The 17,563-nt window shown below is 34.8% G+C and overlaps 1 protein-coding gene across 2 annotated transcripts in view; it reads right to left on the reverse strand.

Annotated features, from left to right (window-relative positions):
• Positions 1 to 17,563, reverse strand: part of l(3)80Fj (lethal (3) 80Fj) — a 694,407-nt gene that overhangs the window by 397,609 nt on the left and 279,235 nt on the right. For both annotated transcript variants that reach the window (XM_090387924.1, XM_090387932.1), the window contains exons 21-24: positions 13,668 to 13,761; positions 10,664 to 10,786; positions 5,844 to 6,042; positions 633 to 958 (exon numbers count right to left, since the gene is read on the reverse strand). In XM_090387924.1, the coding sequence (XP_090244050.1) occupies positions 633 to 958; positions 5,844 to 6,042; positions 10,664 to 10,786; positions 13,668 to 13,761 (742 nt within the window). The remainder of the gene's footprint in view (positions 1 to 632; positions 959 to 5,843; positions 6,043 to 10,663; positions 10,787 to 13,667; positions 13,762 to 17,563) is intronic.

Below are 17,563 nucleotides of genomic sequence, written 5' to 3' on the forward strand. Positions count from 1 at the left end.
TCATTCAGATGGATGAAAAATTTCCTGGTGCATATATGAATCAATTAAGTAGTGAACATGTTAAAGGGAAGGATATCCTGAGTTAAAAAAATCAGACTGAATTCTTGGACTCTGACCTTATACTAGGAAGAACTGAATACCTAACTACATATCATTAACGTAGTTATTAAGAAGGCACTGAACTTTTTGACATTGGTATTAACAATTGTTATTGTAATTTATATAGCACTTTGTAAAACAATATAAATGAGAAATACTGCTGAAAAACTAATGGCTCATTTAAATATATAAATTATATCTTATACTGATTCAACACAGCTTTTAATTCTTAAAGTCAGCACGTATTCAAGAAAATATAGTTATATAAAGTAAGTTTATATTAAATGTCATATGATGACTTTAAGAATTAAAAGCTGTGTTGAATCAGTATAAGATATAATTTATATATTTAAATGAGCTATTAGTTGAAAGGAATTTTGAGATTTCAATACTTTTAGCATAAAGGTACTATCAGGCCTCTAAACATTACAATATCTTTAAATTATTAAAATTCAATCAATTTATAAGTATAATTACTAATTTCATTATAAGATGAACTAAAACTGCAAGAAAAATAAAGAACTAAAAATTACCAAGGACTTATTGGTATCCCTTAACTGAGCATGTTCTGATATTATATGCAAAACTTCAACTATCAAATTATCCTCTGTATTATAGTTGGACAACACATATTCTATGAGAGGGAAAGAATAAGCAAAAGCTGGAGATGTTAAACGTTGCATAGCAACAGCTGCTGACTTGTGTTCATCATATGTACTTCCACTTGCCTGGCATGTATGATTGTAAATAATGCTGACTATTTTCCTTATAGCAGTTTCAAGGTTCATTTCAGTCCAAGAAGGATCTAAATTACATTGTGGTTGGAGCACTCGAAGAGTAATATAAGATAATGGTAGCCCTAAGAAAGAAAAAAAACAATAAATAAATAAATAAATGAAAACATAGAAAGTTTCAATCATTTCTGTAGTTTCTGATGTATAAAGTTTCAAATTTATAAACATTTATTGAAGAAATTACAATATCATTTCCCTTTCCGTTTTTTTTTTGCAAACATAGCAAGTCATAACATCCACTTAAAAAGTTCTGTGCTACTAAGTAAACATTACATTTAACACCATTCTATTATGAAACAGATTCTCTCTCTCTTGCTCTACATGTGAAGAAAAATTTCTTGATTAAAATGGGCACAACCAGTGAAATCATTTCAATATAGTGTGTGTGTGTGTGTGTGTGTGTGTGTGTGTGTGTGTGTGTGTGTGTGTGTGTGTGTGTGTGTGAGAGAGAGAGAGAGAGAGAGAGAGAGAGACATATGGCAAGTATATAAAATGACACCAGTTTAATAATCAACAGTAACTCAAATCAAACTAATTTCAATACTAGCACAAATGCCAATATTCCTCTTAAATAAAGAAGCCAATTTTTAAAAATATTCACCGAAACCAGTTGTTATTCTGCAACAGTGCTCATTCTGGTGAAGCTGTTTTCCTACTGCCCTTTCAAATAATCTTTAATTCAATCATAAGGCAATAAAACAACTTAGAAAATTGAACAGTTGCAAAAATTTTATATTTTTTAAGAAGGCAAGATAAATTAATATACAGCACTTCAACAAAACACATCAAATATTAAAGGGTAAGTGATTATTCTGATCCTATGTTTAACAAATAGTCTTAAATCACTCCTATCAGTAATTTTTATAAATCAAGTCAAGTGCCTTTATCAGACTTTTCTACTTAGCAGTACTTCACAAGTCCTTCTCAAGATTAATTAAAAACCAATTTTCAACCAACTGTGATGGAAAAGCTAAAAACTAACAATTTCATTTTTCAATAAAATTAATGCTTTATAAGCAAGAATCAAAATAAATGTTTTGATTCTTGACTCTTCACAACTAATTTGTTTGAAATGTACTTTTTCCATGCAAGTTTTTCTAAGCATTTTACACATTTACCAAAACAAAGGATCAATAACCAAATCCGGTATTTTAAGTTAAATAAGGTCCTTGAGTGCTTCAAGGTGAGACAAATATCAAATGATAACAACTTTCCTTCATTTTGCCTCTCACTTTCTGTAGATATGGAAACATGTAGAATTACTTATAAAGAGTATTAGCTTATTACTGAGGCCATAATAAATCCTTTAACAAGACTAATTTTATTTTCTTGATTAATTGTAATTAATTTTATTATTACTATTATTACAATATTAATTTTATTTCCTTAAAATTCAATGGTCACTACATTTAATTTGTAGAGAGAGAGAGAGAGAGAGAGAGAGAGAGAGAGAGAGATGCCATGTCATTTTTAACTTTAATTCAGTACACATTCTTGGATAAACTAAAGAAACTCGAGATGTACATATGATACTGTGTACTGCGAGTTACTGCCTTTCAAACAACCACAATCTGATATGCAGGAAGAGAGGCTGAAACTCTGTATTTTCATAACAGAGATGGCAAAATAATTGGTCATTATAATTAGTTCTTATAATCAGCTTTTATTTTTTGATAGTCTTTAACAACTTAGAGACTATTGTAGTCTATTACTGATATGGTTAACAACCAAATGCTAGTGATGGACCACACAATGTATGGGAAAAAAAACATGTGTCGCTGTGCTTTTCTTTCTTTCTTCTTTTTTTTTTTTGAGTGCTATTAAACATTACCTGGCCAAGGGGTGCACCATCAGTTGCATATGTCCAGATATTGGCAAGATAAATGGTTTTGATCAAAGTAACTTTTTAACTGCTTGAGGGGGGGGGGGGGGGAAACATACAAAGGCTTCACCATCACCTAAAGTAGGCTAATCAAGCAGTAAAGCAAATTTGATCACCTTCAAAATGTCACAAAACTTACTTTCAATGTCAGTTGCCATGTCACTGCTTGATATAAAATTGTTGCTTAATGGGATTAATAATGTTACATCGCCTATATTAGAGCCATAGTTCCAGTGATTGCTTTCACAGCTGGTAGGGGTCAGTCTCTTATTACATGAATTTTACACATTTAGAAATTATTTTCAAAATTTCATAAAATTTTATATAATTAGTTCTTTATCAATCTCATCATAAAGTTTATTTTGAAAGTTAAATAAGGTCCTCGAGTGTTTCATGGTGAGACAAATATCAAATGCTAACAACTTTCTTTTAAGAACACTAACTTTTTTAACACAATAAGCATAAAGGTTAGAGTACATTTTTTGGTGATGTAATGAAGCTGCATTTAGAGTGCTAAAAGAAAGTGCCATGACTATTCATTTGAATATTGCTGGCACTCTATAATCACTCACTGTGATTATAGGTTATTTATATTATTTGTCAATCCATTGAAGACATTCAGCAAAAATCAACCAAAATGATTACAGAAGATGACTTGCAGAAATGTTTCTGTGCTTGGAAGGAACATGTGGAACAGTGTGTGCAAGTAATGGAGAAATCAATTAACCACCAATTCAAACTATCTAGAAACCTTCTGTCTAATCAACAACCGCCAGTATGGATTCAGTCAGTGTTGAGCCACTGGTGATATTCTGGATTATGTTACCCATTTATGGACAAATTCAATGAAAATTTCAGTGAAACACAAGCAATTGCTCTTGATATCTCAAAAGCTTTTGATCGTGTTTGGCACTAAACAAATTTCTAACTTCTCCACTAATGCTGGTGTCCCCCAAGGTTCAGTTCTTTCCCCCACGCTTTTCCTCTTGTACGTTAATGACGTTCTTCCATTGACAGGAAATCTTATCCATAGTTTTGCTGATGATAGCACATTGCATTCCACTTTCCATTTTGAGAAACCTTGCCCTGCTCAATCAGCTTCAACTTCTCAAATATCTGCTACCAATTCCTTAAATGCTGATCTCCAAGTAATTAATTCTCCAGTGGATCAAAGACAACTTAGTTGATTTCAATCTTTCTAAAACTCAGTCTTGTCTTATATCTCGCAAAAAAGGATTCTTCTGCTCCTATGGTTATCTTTTTTGTGACGCTCCTATTTCTAGACAAGTTGATATATCTCTTTTCAGGATTACCCTGACTTCTAATCTCTCTTGGCACAAGCACATTACAAATATTGCTTCCTATGCATCTAAAACACTTGGTTTTCTCTTTCGCTCTCAGCTTTTACTTTTCTTCCAAACAGGTGTTCACTCTGTACAAATTGTAAATCCGCCCTACCATGGAATATTGTTCCCACATCTGGGACGGTGCCCCCAAAACCTCTGTCAGGCTTCTAGGTTGATTAATAATTCCTTTTCTAACAGTCTCTCCACTCGCTGTCTCATAGACATACTGTTTCTGCTGCATGTCTTTTCTACAGATACTTCCACCATGGGCACTGTTCTTCTGAATTTGCTTCTATAATTCCCGCTCTCTCTTTCAAAACAGCCCGAACACGTGCCGCCACCAGTCAACATCCATTTACTGTCCAATTTAAAACTCACAGAACCAGCTTTTCATCTTCCTCGTTTATTCATTCACATGCCGTTTTCTGGAACTATCTTCCTTCATGTGTACTTCCTGAAAATTACAGTCTACAGAAGTTCAAGTCTAATGTCAAAAAATATCTTCTTTCATCTTCTCAACCTCCAACCCAAGACTAATACAGCACGGTACTAAGTACTATACGTTCTAATACCTCTCGTATTTGGGGTTTTCATAAAAAAAAAACAAAAAAACATAGTAGCCACTTGATATTAATGTTTTTAATCCTTTCCATATTAGTCTCTCTCTCTCTCTCTCTCTCTCTCTCTCTCTCTCTCAAACACTAGTATCAAAAAATGTCCTTCTATTCATAACCTATAGATAACAGGCATTCTCTTATACACCATGTTCGCTTCTATCTAATGACAAAAGTGTCTTTGGATAGAAGATTTACATGGGATGTAACCTAAGCTAGAACCCAGATTCTAGCTCAGATTATGTCCCATACACAGTGCAATATACAATGTTATGTCTGTAGCATAAAAGGCCCAAGGGTGAAAATACTTATCAGTCTGATGAGACATTATGTTATTTTATTATTAATATTATTAGCCATATATGGTGCAAGGAAGCCTGAGGCTTATGCTGCACCAGCAAAAAAAAAAAAAAAAAAAAAAAAAAAAATCCCCGAGTTACCCCGAGAGAGAGAAGTAGAAAGGAATCACCAAGAATGAGAAGAATGATGATGATATCCAGCTGAGGACACCGGGTTCGCCAAGCCCATACTCACTATATGTGAGCCCCTGGGGTTATTTTGAATTAAATAATCTTCCAAATTTTATTCCCTAATAAAGAAAGTTATTACAAGACAAATGGAATCTATATATTGTTTAGTAGACTTAAATAAATGTGTTACAGACATAACTGAACTATTATGTATTACATAAGCTTAAAAACAGGTGACGTTTAAAAGCGAGTGGGTGGGAATGAAATTAAATCAAATGAATTATTTTCATATGCTCATTATATGATTGTATATTAATTTAATGTTCATATTCATTTTCTGTTATAAAAATATGTTTTTTGAAATCCACAAGGAACATCCTCCATTAATAACATTACACTTATGTCAAAAAAAAAATTAACTTAATTCAACATTGGTCAAAAAATATTACTGGTGTGATTTCTGCTGAAGAAAGCTTTTCCGGGACTGTTAACTGAAGCAGAGTGTGTGTTTTTGAACATACACACAATATCCAATATGCTTATGCATAGGTGTAACATTCTGTAACAATATTTTCTGGACAGAGAGAGAATAATCAACAAACACAAATGGTAAACCACAAAAAATAATTTTAACTTACCCCACTTGGCTAATTCTCCACAAAAAACAGCATGATGCAGTTCTATAAAAGTTTTACATATTATTTCTGCACATAAAGGTGATGATAACAGAGGAACCAATATTTGAATTAAATCTTTCATGTAGGGTGCAAGACTATCTGGATTTCCTTTCAAAGCCGAATGAAGAATTGCAACTCCACAGCATAACTGACTGTTTAACTGAAAATGAAATAATTCAAAATAAAACCTCCAAATCTTCATATGACTATCATATTTGAAATTGACGATTAATGAAAGAACATTTTATGAGTATAAAAAAAGTTCAGATACCATAACAAAATAATTTATATATGACATGGTAAAAAAAAAAAAAAAAACAATATATCCTTTAGACTGAGAAGAACCACTGCAGCAGATCAGCATATGGAGCATCACATATTAATTACACCTGTAAGAATTCTTTCAAATGTGCATGGCCTTCAATGAGTAAATTACAAATTTTAATTCATATGCAAATTACTACATGAAATATGAAACAGCTAGAAATAATTCTAATGTTGTTTATATGGCCTGATGCAGGATTTGTAATATAGAAGGTGCTGGACATGCATATCTCACTTATTCGGGTTTAGATAATTTGATATCTAAATCATTTCTGTGGTATTTTAACTAAAATTTCTATTAAAACTTAGATAAATATTACATTAGAATTTCTAAACAGTATGGGAAAGCACTTGCACAACATAAAACAATAAACAATTCAATGTGATTGACAGTTTACAAAAAAATTTAGTCATAATAAAAATATACAGCAATCCATACATATTTCTTCTGGAACATTCTGCCAACTATCCTCTTGCCGACCGGGCTAGCCGAGTGGGTAAAGTACCTGCCCGGCAACCCAAAGGTCGCGGGTTCGATTCCCGCCTCGGGCTTGGATCAAAGTACTGCAAAAACCTTGGGAGGTGCAATATGGCCACAGAAGCCGATGCTCCAACAACTACCAAATCAAACCAACTATCCTCAGTAGAGACAGGAACGGTGGTAAGAACTATGGGCAAAATCATAGGTCACAATAAGATGTGTAAAAAGCATTAATTAGAAGTTTCTGGCTTTAACCCCTGCCCCCCCCCCCCCCCCCTCCTACACTAGTTATCTTGCACACAGACTAACATCGACCTGGTGCAGCAGATTCTGGAAATCAACTCGTCACCTTTTATCAACTTTTAATAAAAAGCAATCTCCCCCCCCTCCCCTCTCTGGATGGTTCAATGTCTCAGTTGTTCTTATAATATCAGTCCTGGAGATCTGATTAGTTAAATTCATTCATTCTGTTTACAACACATTGAGATTATTATTGAAGATGCTATAATATCACCAGCTGGAGTTTGAATTTTTTAATGTATACAAGAATTCAAAACTTAATCTCTCACCAAGTTCCTATGCATATTTAGTATCGGTGTTATATGCAAGGATATAAAATGCAAAACCTTAAATATTATTAAGCAATGATCAACTATCTAGTAGTTATAAATGTTTGTTTATTCTTGGGCTGTGCTGGACTTTTGGCTACCTTGTCCACTGGAGTAATGTGGATATGTGTTGTGCCATGGTTTCTCTGTGATGATATACAAAACTCTGTACAATGGCCAGAAATGAGCATAGTCCTATGTTTGCTTAGTGTGTGGGTGTTGTTTAGTTGTTTCTGGCCACAGCTACCAGGAGTCAGGAATTATTTAGGCTGAAACTTTGTGATATTTTATGGAGGTGTAGACATGGTAAACAAGCAACTGGCAAGGTGTGACAGTGCAACTTTAATCACAGAGGTGAGAGGGTTAGTTGTGCATGCAATTCACTGCTGTCAACCTGTGTTTTATCAAAACATACAAAGTTTAAAAAATAAGACTTCACACTTATTTCTAGTGATATTATGAAGTTGCTGTTCAGAATCCTGGTTGACGTAAGTTTTTAATTATAATCTACTGTGCAATAATTTTTTGGTATGTTGCCTGCATGTCATTGTGGAATTCAAGACTGGATGGAGGTGGGCGTGTTTTCTTAGCCAGTTTGTTATCTGTGAGACAGTGCTATATTTACTGTAATATTTATTTATTAGAAATTTAAGATGTTTAAACCTGTGTTAGCAATTTTATTGGGGTTTCTAACTTTTTTTTTTTTTGTGTTTTACTTACCAGACTGGACATATTTTTTGAGTGATCTGCCCCTATCCCTATTTTTCACACAACTCCTGTTGTTTTTGCTTTCGTAAAGCTGACTACAGTGACTCAGACAGTTTTTAAATTCTATAACAGTGGGACCAATTGATGATGTTACCAACGGCAAACTCTAAATGGGAAGTATTCAAAGAATTAATCTTGGAAGCTACTAGGCTTTTCATACCAACTAAGAAATACTGTTCAAGATCAAGGCCTAAATGGATGTGTCATATGAACTAATGAGACCATGGCAGAGAGAAAAAAATGCATGGGATGCATATAAATTATGAGGTGACATAAAAGCCTATGGTAGACATAAGATAGTCTGCAATCAAGTCACAAAGGAGGTTAGGCAAGTAAAGGCAGATTGCCAGAAATCTTTGACAAAGGATACAAAGAAAAACAGCAAAGACTTCTTTATTTATGTAAACACTAGGAAGAAGGGGATGAATTGGATCAGTTCGCTGGATATCAATGGTTCACTGTTGATGAAACTGCTCAGATAGCTAAAAAAACTGAATGAGTATTTTGCATCTACATTCACACATGAGAAATTCTGTAGGTAAGTGCAGGCTAGAAGCTTATCAAACTCAGGCAGTGAGCTAAATGATTTTGTAATAACTGAGAACAAAGTGGAGGAGAACCTGCTATTATTTAAGGATGTGTTGCAATTAAAAATGTACTGTTGGGAAAGGTGGCAGATGCCCCTGAAAGCTTCGGTGTCCGGTATTTTAAGTGTTTTAAAGTATTTAACGTTTTATATCGCTTTTATTTTATTTCTATTATATATTTTATTGTAAATAGTTTTAATTGTAAATATCTGTGTTATGTACATTTATTTTGCAGTATTAAAGGTAAATTATTATTTTAATATAACATGGTTGGTGAATCAATATAATTGCTTGTGAATATGAATTCTCCCAACTTCATAGGCCTATTTGAAGAAGATGGAGGAGAAATTGTTGAAGTTAAACATAAGGAAGGGACCCGGAGTGGATGGGATCTATCCAGTTATCTAAAAGGAGGCAGAAAAGGATGTAAGCAAACTTTTAGCCATAATTATGAGAGCTTCTTGGACTCAGGGCAGGTCCTTACAAACCGTAAATGTGCAATTTATCTTTTAACTTCTGTTCAGGGGAGAATAATGGAGTCACCGGTTAAAGAAGAATAGCAGGATTATCTGTACATCTACACTAGACTGCAGTAATAATCAGAAACAGCATGGGTGTGTTGAGGTTAAGTCATGTCTGACCAATCTGATTGGATACTACGATGTAGTCACAAAGGAACTGAATGCAAAAAATAATTTTGATATCATATACTTAGATTTCAGGAAAGCTTTTGATACTGTTGCACATGGAAGACTATACAAATTTCTTGCATCATATGGCATTAAAGGCAAGTTACTATGGAGAAAGGGATAGTTGAGTGGGAGAAGTGATCACTGATTACCACAGAGTGGTAATCAGTGGTCACTGCTCTTCATGGACTAACGTTATTAGTGGAGTTGTTGTTGGAGGTTTTACGGCACAATAGTAGCTAAAGTCCATTATGCGCCAATATTAGTGGAGTCCCCCAGGGTTAATTGTTGTTTTGTATATTTATCAATGTTATTGATTAATGTCCAAGTTTGCAGATGATACAAAGGTTAGCAGGATTGTTAATGACAGTAATGACAATATACTACTGCAACAGGATCTAGAACAATTGGGCAGATGGGCTGGAAAGTGGCAACTGAAGTTTCACATTGACAAATACATAGTACTGTATATGACAATACTCCATGAACTGCCCTGGTAGCCTGTAGACAGGCTGCCAGGGCAGTTCATGGGGTATTGTCAATGATATACAGGAATTTTGCCAATAGGGATAAGGAGGTGATTATCCCTTTGTATAAGGCAATGATCAGGCCATGCCTTATGTACAGGTCTGGAGGCTCATTTTAGGAAGAATGTAGAGTTGCTAGAATGTGAACAGAGAAGTGCAAAAGATTGGTGATCAGAACAAAGGGGTGCTCTTACTAAGAAATGTTTAAATTCTGCATATTGCAGTGTCTGGAGACTAGGCACCTGCGAGGTGGTTTCTATTACCTGTAGTTTCTATTAAATGTTACTACCTTGTTTGTACCTGCAGTTTCATTATTATTACAAACTATTTCCGTTCCTCTGGTGGAAAACAATATTCATACTCCCTATACTATGTATCACGGAGCAAGAGACCTATTTAGTTTTAAAAAGTTATTTGTTCTTGTTATTGCATAGGCTACACCTACTACCTGTAAATTCAATTATGCCAAATACACATTCTGGTGTTGCTTAACCATCTTACACATTGCATGTAATTTTCATGTTTTAAACATCTTCATGTTGTGATGTGCTTACAATAATAAAATAATAAATAAGGAACATACATATTTAATTTCATTTTGCAGTGGCATAATTGCAAAGTGTTCATTTTGTGCAGTGGCATTTGCAAAATGTAGTTTTTTCCTTTTATAATACATCTTTATTACTTCTTTCTTTATTTTTGATTATCATTTATCAAGCATTCCAACTGTAAATGTACAAGATTACTTTATAACTTTATAAATACCATCCCAACAACCAATATCAAAATTAATCTACCTTTTGAACTGCTTTTCGAATACCGTCTTCTTTTTCTAACTGCAATTTTTTTGCTTCTACTTGCTTCTTTGTCAGTTCTGGTTCCTTAATTAAACCTCTGGCTCGCTTCCTTTCTTCAATTTCCTATAACAATATATATTTCATTAAATGAAATAAAAAAAAAAAAACAGAAGAAAATACACTAGCTTTATACATGGTTGTCGCCATCTCATTTGGGGCAAACGAGATGGCGACAACCAAAGTGAGTTTTTACAAGATATTAACTTGTTATATCAAGGTTATTATTATATTAATAACCACTCTTATTTTCGGGTTTCGGGTATCTCACCAATACCCATCATCAGACAATCGGTAAGATACCCAAAATATTATATTAATGTAGGCAAACAGCCCAATAAACTATAATGTTAATTTTCACACAGTATAAAGGTGGTTTTAATATTATACTAATAACCTTAATGGAAAACAACCATGTAATGTCCTTCCCTAACTATATTGTTATGTTAACTTTAACTTTATTATACAAAAATTTAATCACTCCTTTTAAAAAGGCATGGTAAAAGGGTTACAAACTTTCCATAAACAGAAAAAATAATAATAATAAACAAATATTTAAAAAATATTCACAATTATATAAAATGTAATGCACTCATATTCAAGAATAACAAACCACTTACTCAATATTTAGTTCTAAAAAATTTCAAAATACATTTTGAAATTTTTTATGTGACCCATAGAACAAAAGTTCTATGGGTCACATAAAAAACTACTTCATACAGCATCCCTCCCCCCGACTTTTCTTGAGGTTGTTGCCTTGTTTTCTTGAGGTTGTTGCCTTAAGGTTCTCCGTTTTTTTGTCTTCCTTTTTTTAGGGAAGTGTGGCTTTCCAGTATCTATCTCTTCTTCTTCTGCAAAAATTTCTAGTATTGTTTCACCTCTCCAATTCTTTTCTTCTACTTCCATGTTTCCGTTTTATTCCCATTTACTTCAATGGTTCTATCTTTTTTTTGTGGATTTGGTGGTTTATTGCCTGTTCTGGCTTTTGGTCAATAAGCAGTGAACATGCCTACTCCGAAATGGATTTTTTTTTTGGTGGGCCGTTACTTCTGTCTGCGTTTCTATTGTTTTATAAGCCTGTGTTAATTGTGCACACAATGGTTTATTTATTCGTTGTGGTTGTATTGTTCTTTTAGCTTCTTGATATGTTACATTGTTTTCTACTTTATATTTCTGTATTCTCTTTTCTCTCTGCCACTCTTCACATTCTTTTGAGTAGGCATTATTTTCTCCTCTGCAGTTGGAATATCTTGAATTTTGTGCTGTAGCCTTATTGTGTATGTTCTCATGATCTGCATTTTGCAGAGATAGAGAAACCTCTGCATATTGCTTGAGAGTGTCTATTTCTGACACTTAAAACATTGGATAGGGTTTGGAATGTATGGTCTCAGTGGGCAATTTAGGTATCCAGCATTTACAGTTTTTGGTGGTTTTGGGGTGAAGGCCAGAATTATATTCCTCATTGGGATAATTTCTGTCTCTTTTGTTATTCTTTTGAATTGAATAACCCCTTGATCTTTCAGTTCTTGGATTTTATCTTCAGGAACATTGAGGAGGTTCGATAATTACTCCTTTCGAGGTATTCAAGGTGGAATGAGTAGTAACTGTTATTGGAATACCTCCAAATGTTTTTGTTTCATTAAATGCTCTGCTTGTTTTTGGTTTGTTATCTCTACTAATAGATCCCCCTGATTTAAGTCTTCTGACTGTTTTAGGGAAACTAACTAGCTATGCTTTCGAGAGTTTCTTGGATTCGAAACGGTGAAAAACTTTGGATGGTTTGTTGAAATATGCTTAGCATGTTTGCTCCTTTTAGCCCTTGGCAACAGGACTTTTCTGCCAAGGTTTCTGGCCCCGCCACGGGGAGGCAGGAGCAGTGCACCGTGGAGGCCAGGTTTTAGCTGGTAAGTGAAACTAGAAATATATGAAAGGAAGGTGACTTTCCTTTCTGCATTCTGACTTTTAGGTTTCAAGAAAGAACTGTTTTTAAATAAAACTGTTGGGAAAAGGACGGGAACTTAAAAAAAATAACTTTATTCACTTATCAAGAGCACACTATAAGTTGCAGTAATATCGGTTGGCCTCGAAAAACGCTTGGCATCCGAGGCCTTTTCTGACAAAATCTCAGTTATCAGTTGATTCAATCACCGCTCATCTCAGCTGCCCAAATTATTTGTCGTATGATTCCTTTCGCCTGAAATGCGAAACTTGTGCACTGTCCATTCCAATATTTTCTATCACAGACTTGGTAATTTGGAATCTCTTCTTTTCGATCTTCTCTAACTTAAAATCTCTCTATCTCATTCTGTCAAATTCATCTGTTGTCTCTCTCTCTTTTTTTTTTTCCCCGTTAGTTGTTGGCACTTCTGTGGCCATAATGCACCTCCCAAAGTTTTTGCATTTTACTCTGATCCAAGCCTGAGGCAGGATTCAAGCCCGCGACCTTTGGGTTGACAGGCAGGCACTTTACCCATCTGGCTAGCCCAGTTGGCATCTCTGTTGTCTCAACTGTTCTCCCAATTCCACTAATCACTTGGAACTCTTTGCAACTTGACTTTCCTCCAGTCCAACTTTCCTAACAGTGAGGCAATTTTCCTTGGTGATTTTAATGTTCACAACCCCAGCTGGCTTCCGTTTTCTAGTCACACAGACCCAGCTGGTCGAAATGCTGAAGCTTTTGCAATTACTAATGACCTGGCACAAATTTTTCATTTACCTACCAGAATACCGGACAATCCTAACCATCTGTTTGGAATAATCAAGAATTATTTGAGCATTCAAGAAACATAGCAGTATATGGGTATCTACCATTCATCATAATAAGTCATAATGAATCATGACAGTAAGTTAAAAAAACACAGACTGGAAAAATAAAAAAAATCTATACCTTTTTGTTTCACTGCTGATAATCTTTATTTACATGCATAAGTAATTAAAGTACACATACCTTCCTTAGTTCCAACTCTTCCATTTGTTCTTTATATGAGTACAGCTTACTTTCTCGTTTTATGTTTCTTGTATTAGTTTCCTTTTCTTTCAAGCTAAAATATCAAAATAACTCTTAAAAAATTAACACTTTTACCATTTTTAAAAGAATAAAATGCATGGCCAACTTATCTATCTATTTATGATCTAATACAGCACTTTTGGTTTACTGTTTCAAAACTTCTGATGTCAACGTTTGCTCAGATCACAATTTATTACTTCTTCTCACAAGCTAAACAAAAGGTTTCAAGAAATAATAAAATAATAAGCCAAAGTTAAACAAATTTCTATTGTTTGGTTATATTTACATACTATACAATATCCAATCAGAGCTGTGACTAGGGATTTAACAACAAAAATTACTTGTGGTGTATTACACGTCTACATGAAATAAAGAAAACAATATTTACTATAGACAGTCAAAGAGAGATGTGTTTCAAGTTGGCTCAAGCAGATTAACCGAAGGGGATTAGAATCAGGTGTCTGGTAGACAAAATTGTTTAAAATTTGTTTGAATTTAATTTCGGTAATTTGAAATTTTATTTCAGTTAATTTTGTAAAATTTAACTAAGTAATTCTGTGAAATTAATTTCAAAAATTTATGAAATTAACGTCTACAATATTTTGTAAATTTCAACTTTTCTGAAGTATTCCTGCTAAGTTAAATTCAAGCAAAGTGGTAACATAAGAAACAAGGTAGAATATATAGAAATGTGCAAGACCATAAGAAAGCATGTAAAAGAAGTACACAAGTTCAACACTGACCTCATCAGAAGCACACTAGAAGAAAACCAAGGGCTAAAGAAGACAAAATGAAAAATGGTTATACATAGGAAACAAATGTTTGCTTTGAAGCTTGAGGATGGCAAACAACAACAACAAACAATAAAATCAATAGAAGAAATTTATTAAAATCTTTATAAGGATAAAGGACAACACTGGATCCAACACCAGATGCAGAAGCTGTACCAGAAATTTTGGTAGAAGATGCTATAAAATCAATGAAAAATGGCAAAGCGGCAGGACCAATAAAGTCACTTTGAAATGTTGAGAGCTGGAGGCCAGACAGCATGTAAAGCTCTAGCCAAACTATGTTCAAAATGCCTTCTATTTAAGAAAGTACCTGTGATATGGAAAAAAAATGCAGAAGTCATCCTATTCCATAAAAAAAGTGACTAGGAAGATTTAAAAAACTAATGACCAATAAACCTATTACAGAGCAGCAAGTTAAAGAGCAGCACAATGAATACAACCTTCCATTATGTATAGACTTCATCGAGCATGAAAAAAAATTCAACTCAGTTACAAAGCAAACAATAATCAATGCCCTAATCAACCAAAGTGCAGACAGAGCTTACATCACATTTTGCCATCAATATATGAAAAGGCAACTGCATCAACCCGGGTCAACAATGATAAAGTTCAGATCAACATAGAAAAAACATCAGGGAAACATTGATCTTCCCAAAACTATTTTCTGCCTGTTTAGAAGAAATTTTTTGTAAGCTAAATATGGATAATAATGGAATAAAGATAATGGCGATTACCTGAATGATTTACAGATCTCGTGATCCTGAAGAACAGCAGCAAAACATTGAGGAAGTGCAACAGGAAAGAAAGAAGTTTAGTTTGAAGGTAAAAATCAAGAAAACATATGTGACGTTCGACAAATTTAGAAAGGCCACAGAAAATCATGGCCAATGGACAAGAACTAGAAGTGTAAAAGTATGTTTGCCTTGAACAAGAAAAGAAATTTCAATAGATGGAAACTGAACAGCACATAAAATTTGGATGGCAAGCATTTGGAAATTTCAATATCGTCTTCAACACAAACTATACCCTCTGTCTCAAGCAAAAATTTTTTTGATCAATGTATCCTCTCTGTCCTAATATATGGTTGTGAAACATTGAATGCCAAAGCTTTACAAAGATTGAGGGTATCAATCTTTGTACATAACCAAAAGAGACAAAAAAACATGTGCATGGATTTGCCAACAAACCAAGGTTTCTGATGCCACTGTAAGAACAAAGTGCTTAAAATGGAAATGGGCAAGTCACATATCAAGAACTAATGAAAAATGGACCAAATGAATTTTGTAATGGATACCACTTGATACTAAATGTGCAAGAAAAAGATCAAAGATGAGGTGGATTGATGAAATTTGCTAGTGTACAATGGCAACAGAAAGAACAAGACTGCAGTGGATCGACAATGGCTAAAGATGATGATAATATATATATTTTTTTCAAATTTAGTTCTTATAATGTGTGAAGGATGACGATGTTTCTTTTAAGTAATGTTTTGTTCAATGGCAGAAAGTCGTACTCTTAGGTCTGATTCAACATTTAATTAGTTTTGTATTCTGATTTCATATACAAAGAGTAGGGAAACATTATGACCACCTACCTAATACGATGTTGGTCCTCCACATGCAGCAAAAACAGCTCATACCCAGCGAGGCATGGACACTACAAGATTTCTAAATGTGTCTTGTGGTATTTGGTACCAACACGTAACCAGCAGATCCTTTAACTCCTGTGAGGTCCGTGATTGAGAAGGCACAGATTGGAGTTGCTAATTCCAACACAAACCACAGATGCTCGATGGGATTGCTGTCTGGGTAATTTGGAGGCCAGGGCAATACAAGAAAGTCTTCCTCAAGTTCCGCAAACTAGTCTTGAACAATCTGGGTGGTGTGGCATGGTGCATTATCCTGCTGAAAGAAGGCACCTGTCAGAGGGGAAGACCATTGCCATGAAAGTGTACCTGGTCAGCAATGTTGTTTAGGTAGGTGGTAGAGGTCAGAGTGCCCAGCACGTGGATGACTGGACCCAGGGTATCCCAGCAGAACATCACCGCCACTGGCTTGTTTTTGTCTCCCGGTGCATCCATCACTTCCTCAGGTAAACGATGCACATGTACCTGGCCGCCCACATGGTGCAACAGGAAACGGGATTCATCAGACCAGACGACTTTCCAATCACTCAAGTCCAACTTTCGATGCTCGCTTGCCCATTGTAGGCACTGTCGTCGGTGAACCGTGGTTAGCACGGGCACTCGAAGTGACCTGCGGTTACGCAGCCCCATTTTCAGCAGGGTTCGATGTACTGTGTGTTGTGACACATTACTCCTGTCACCAGCATTTCAATTACCAACTAGTTGCGCCACAGTCGCCCTTATGTTGCCACTTACCATCCGGGAGAGCATTTGCTCACCTAGAGCATCAATGAGCCGTGGTCGTCCAACACCTAGCCAGTGGTTCGTGGGTTTTCCCTCCGCAGACAACCTTCGGTAGGTACTAACCACGGCTGACCGTAAGCACTCCACTAGTCATGCCGTCATCTGGCCATTACAATTTGGCATTTCTCAAACTCACTTAAGTCCGCTGCCTTTCCTATCTGAAGAACAAGAATAACACTGATTAACGGAGATCAGTATCAGGTGTTTTTTATAGCGTGTCCCGAACCGCGCACATGCCGTAGTTCTACCTGCAGTTGCTTCGATTTGCATAACGACTCGCTGGTCATAATGTTTTGGTACATCAGTGAATTTGATGCTGTTTTGCATATAAACATGTGCAAAAGAGGAAAGATATTTGCTGAAACTGATTTTCAAAGTCTGCAAATGTTCAATGAAGCCCATTTGTAGTTCATCACACAGTGACACCTTGTGAAGAGACTCACACATGGTTTGTTTATTTTCTTTCTTTTTATATATACACCCTGGTGTTCAAAGAAAGTGCATCACATAGGAATTTCACATTTCTAACCCCTTTTTTGCAATGGCCATTAATGACTAGCGTCAAAAATAGAAATATAAACAAAAGATATTTATTAATAGTTAAGGCAAAGCTTGCA

The sequence above is a fragment of the Mastigoproctus giganteus genome, chromosome 2 (assembly GCF_048544385.1).
Source record: "Mastigoproctus giganteus isolate SK-2022 chromosome 2, ASM4854438v1, whole genome shotgun sequence".
Taxonomy (NCBI): domain Eukaryota; kingdom Metazoa; phylum Arthropoda; class Arachnida; order Uropygi; family Thelyphonidae; genus Mastigoproctus; species Mastigoproctus giganteus.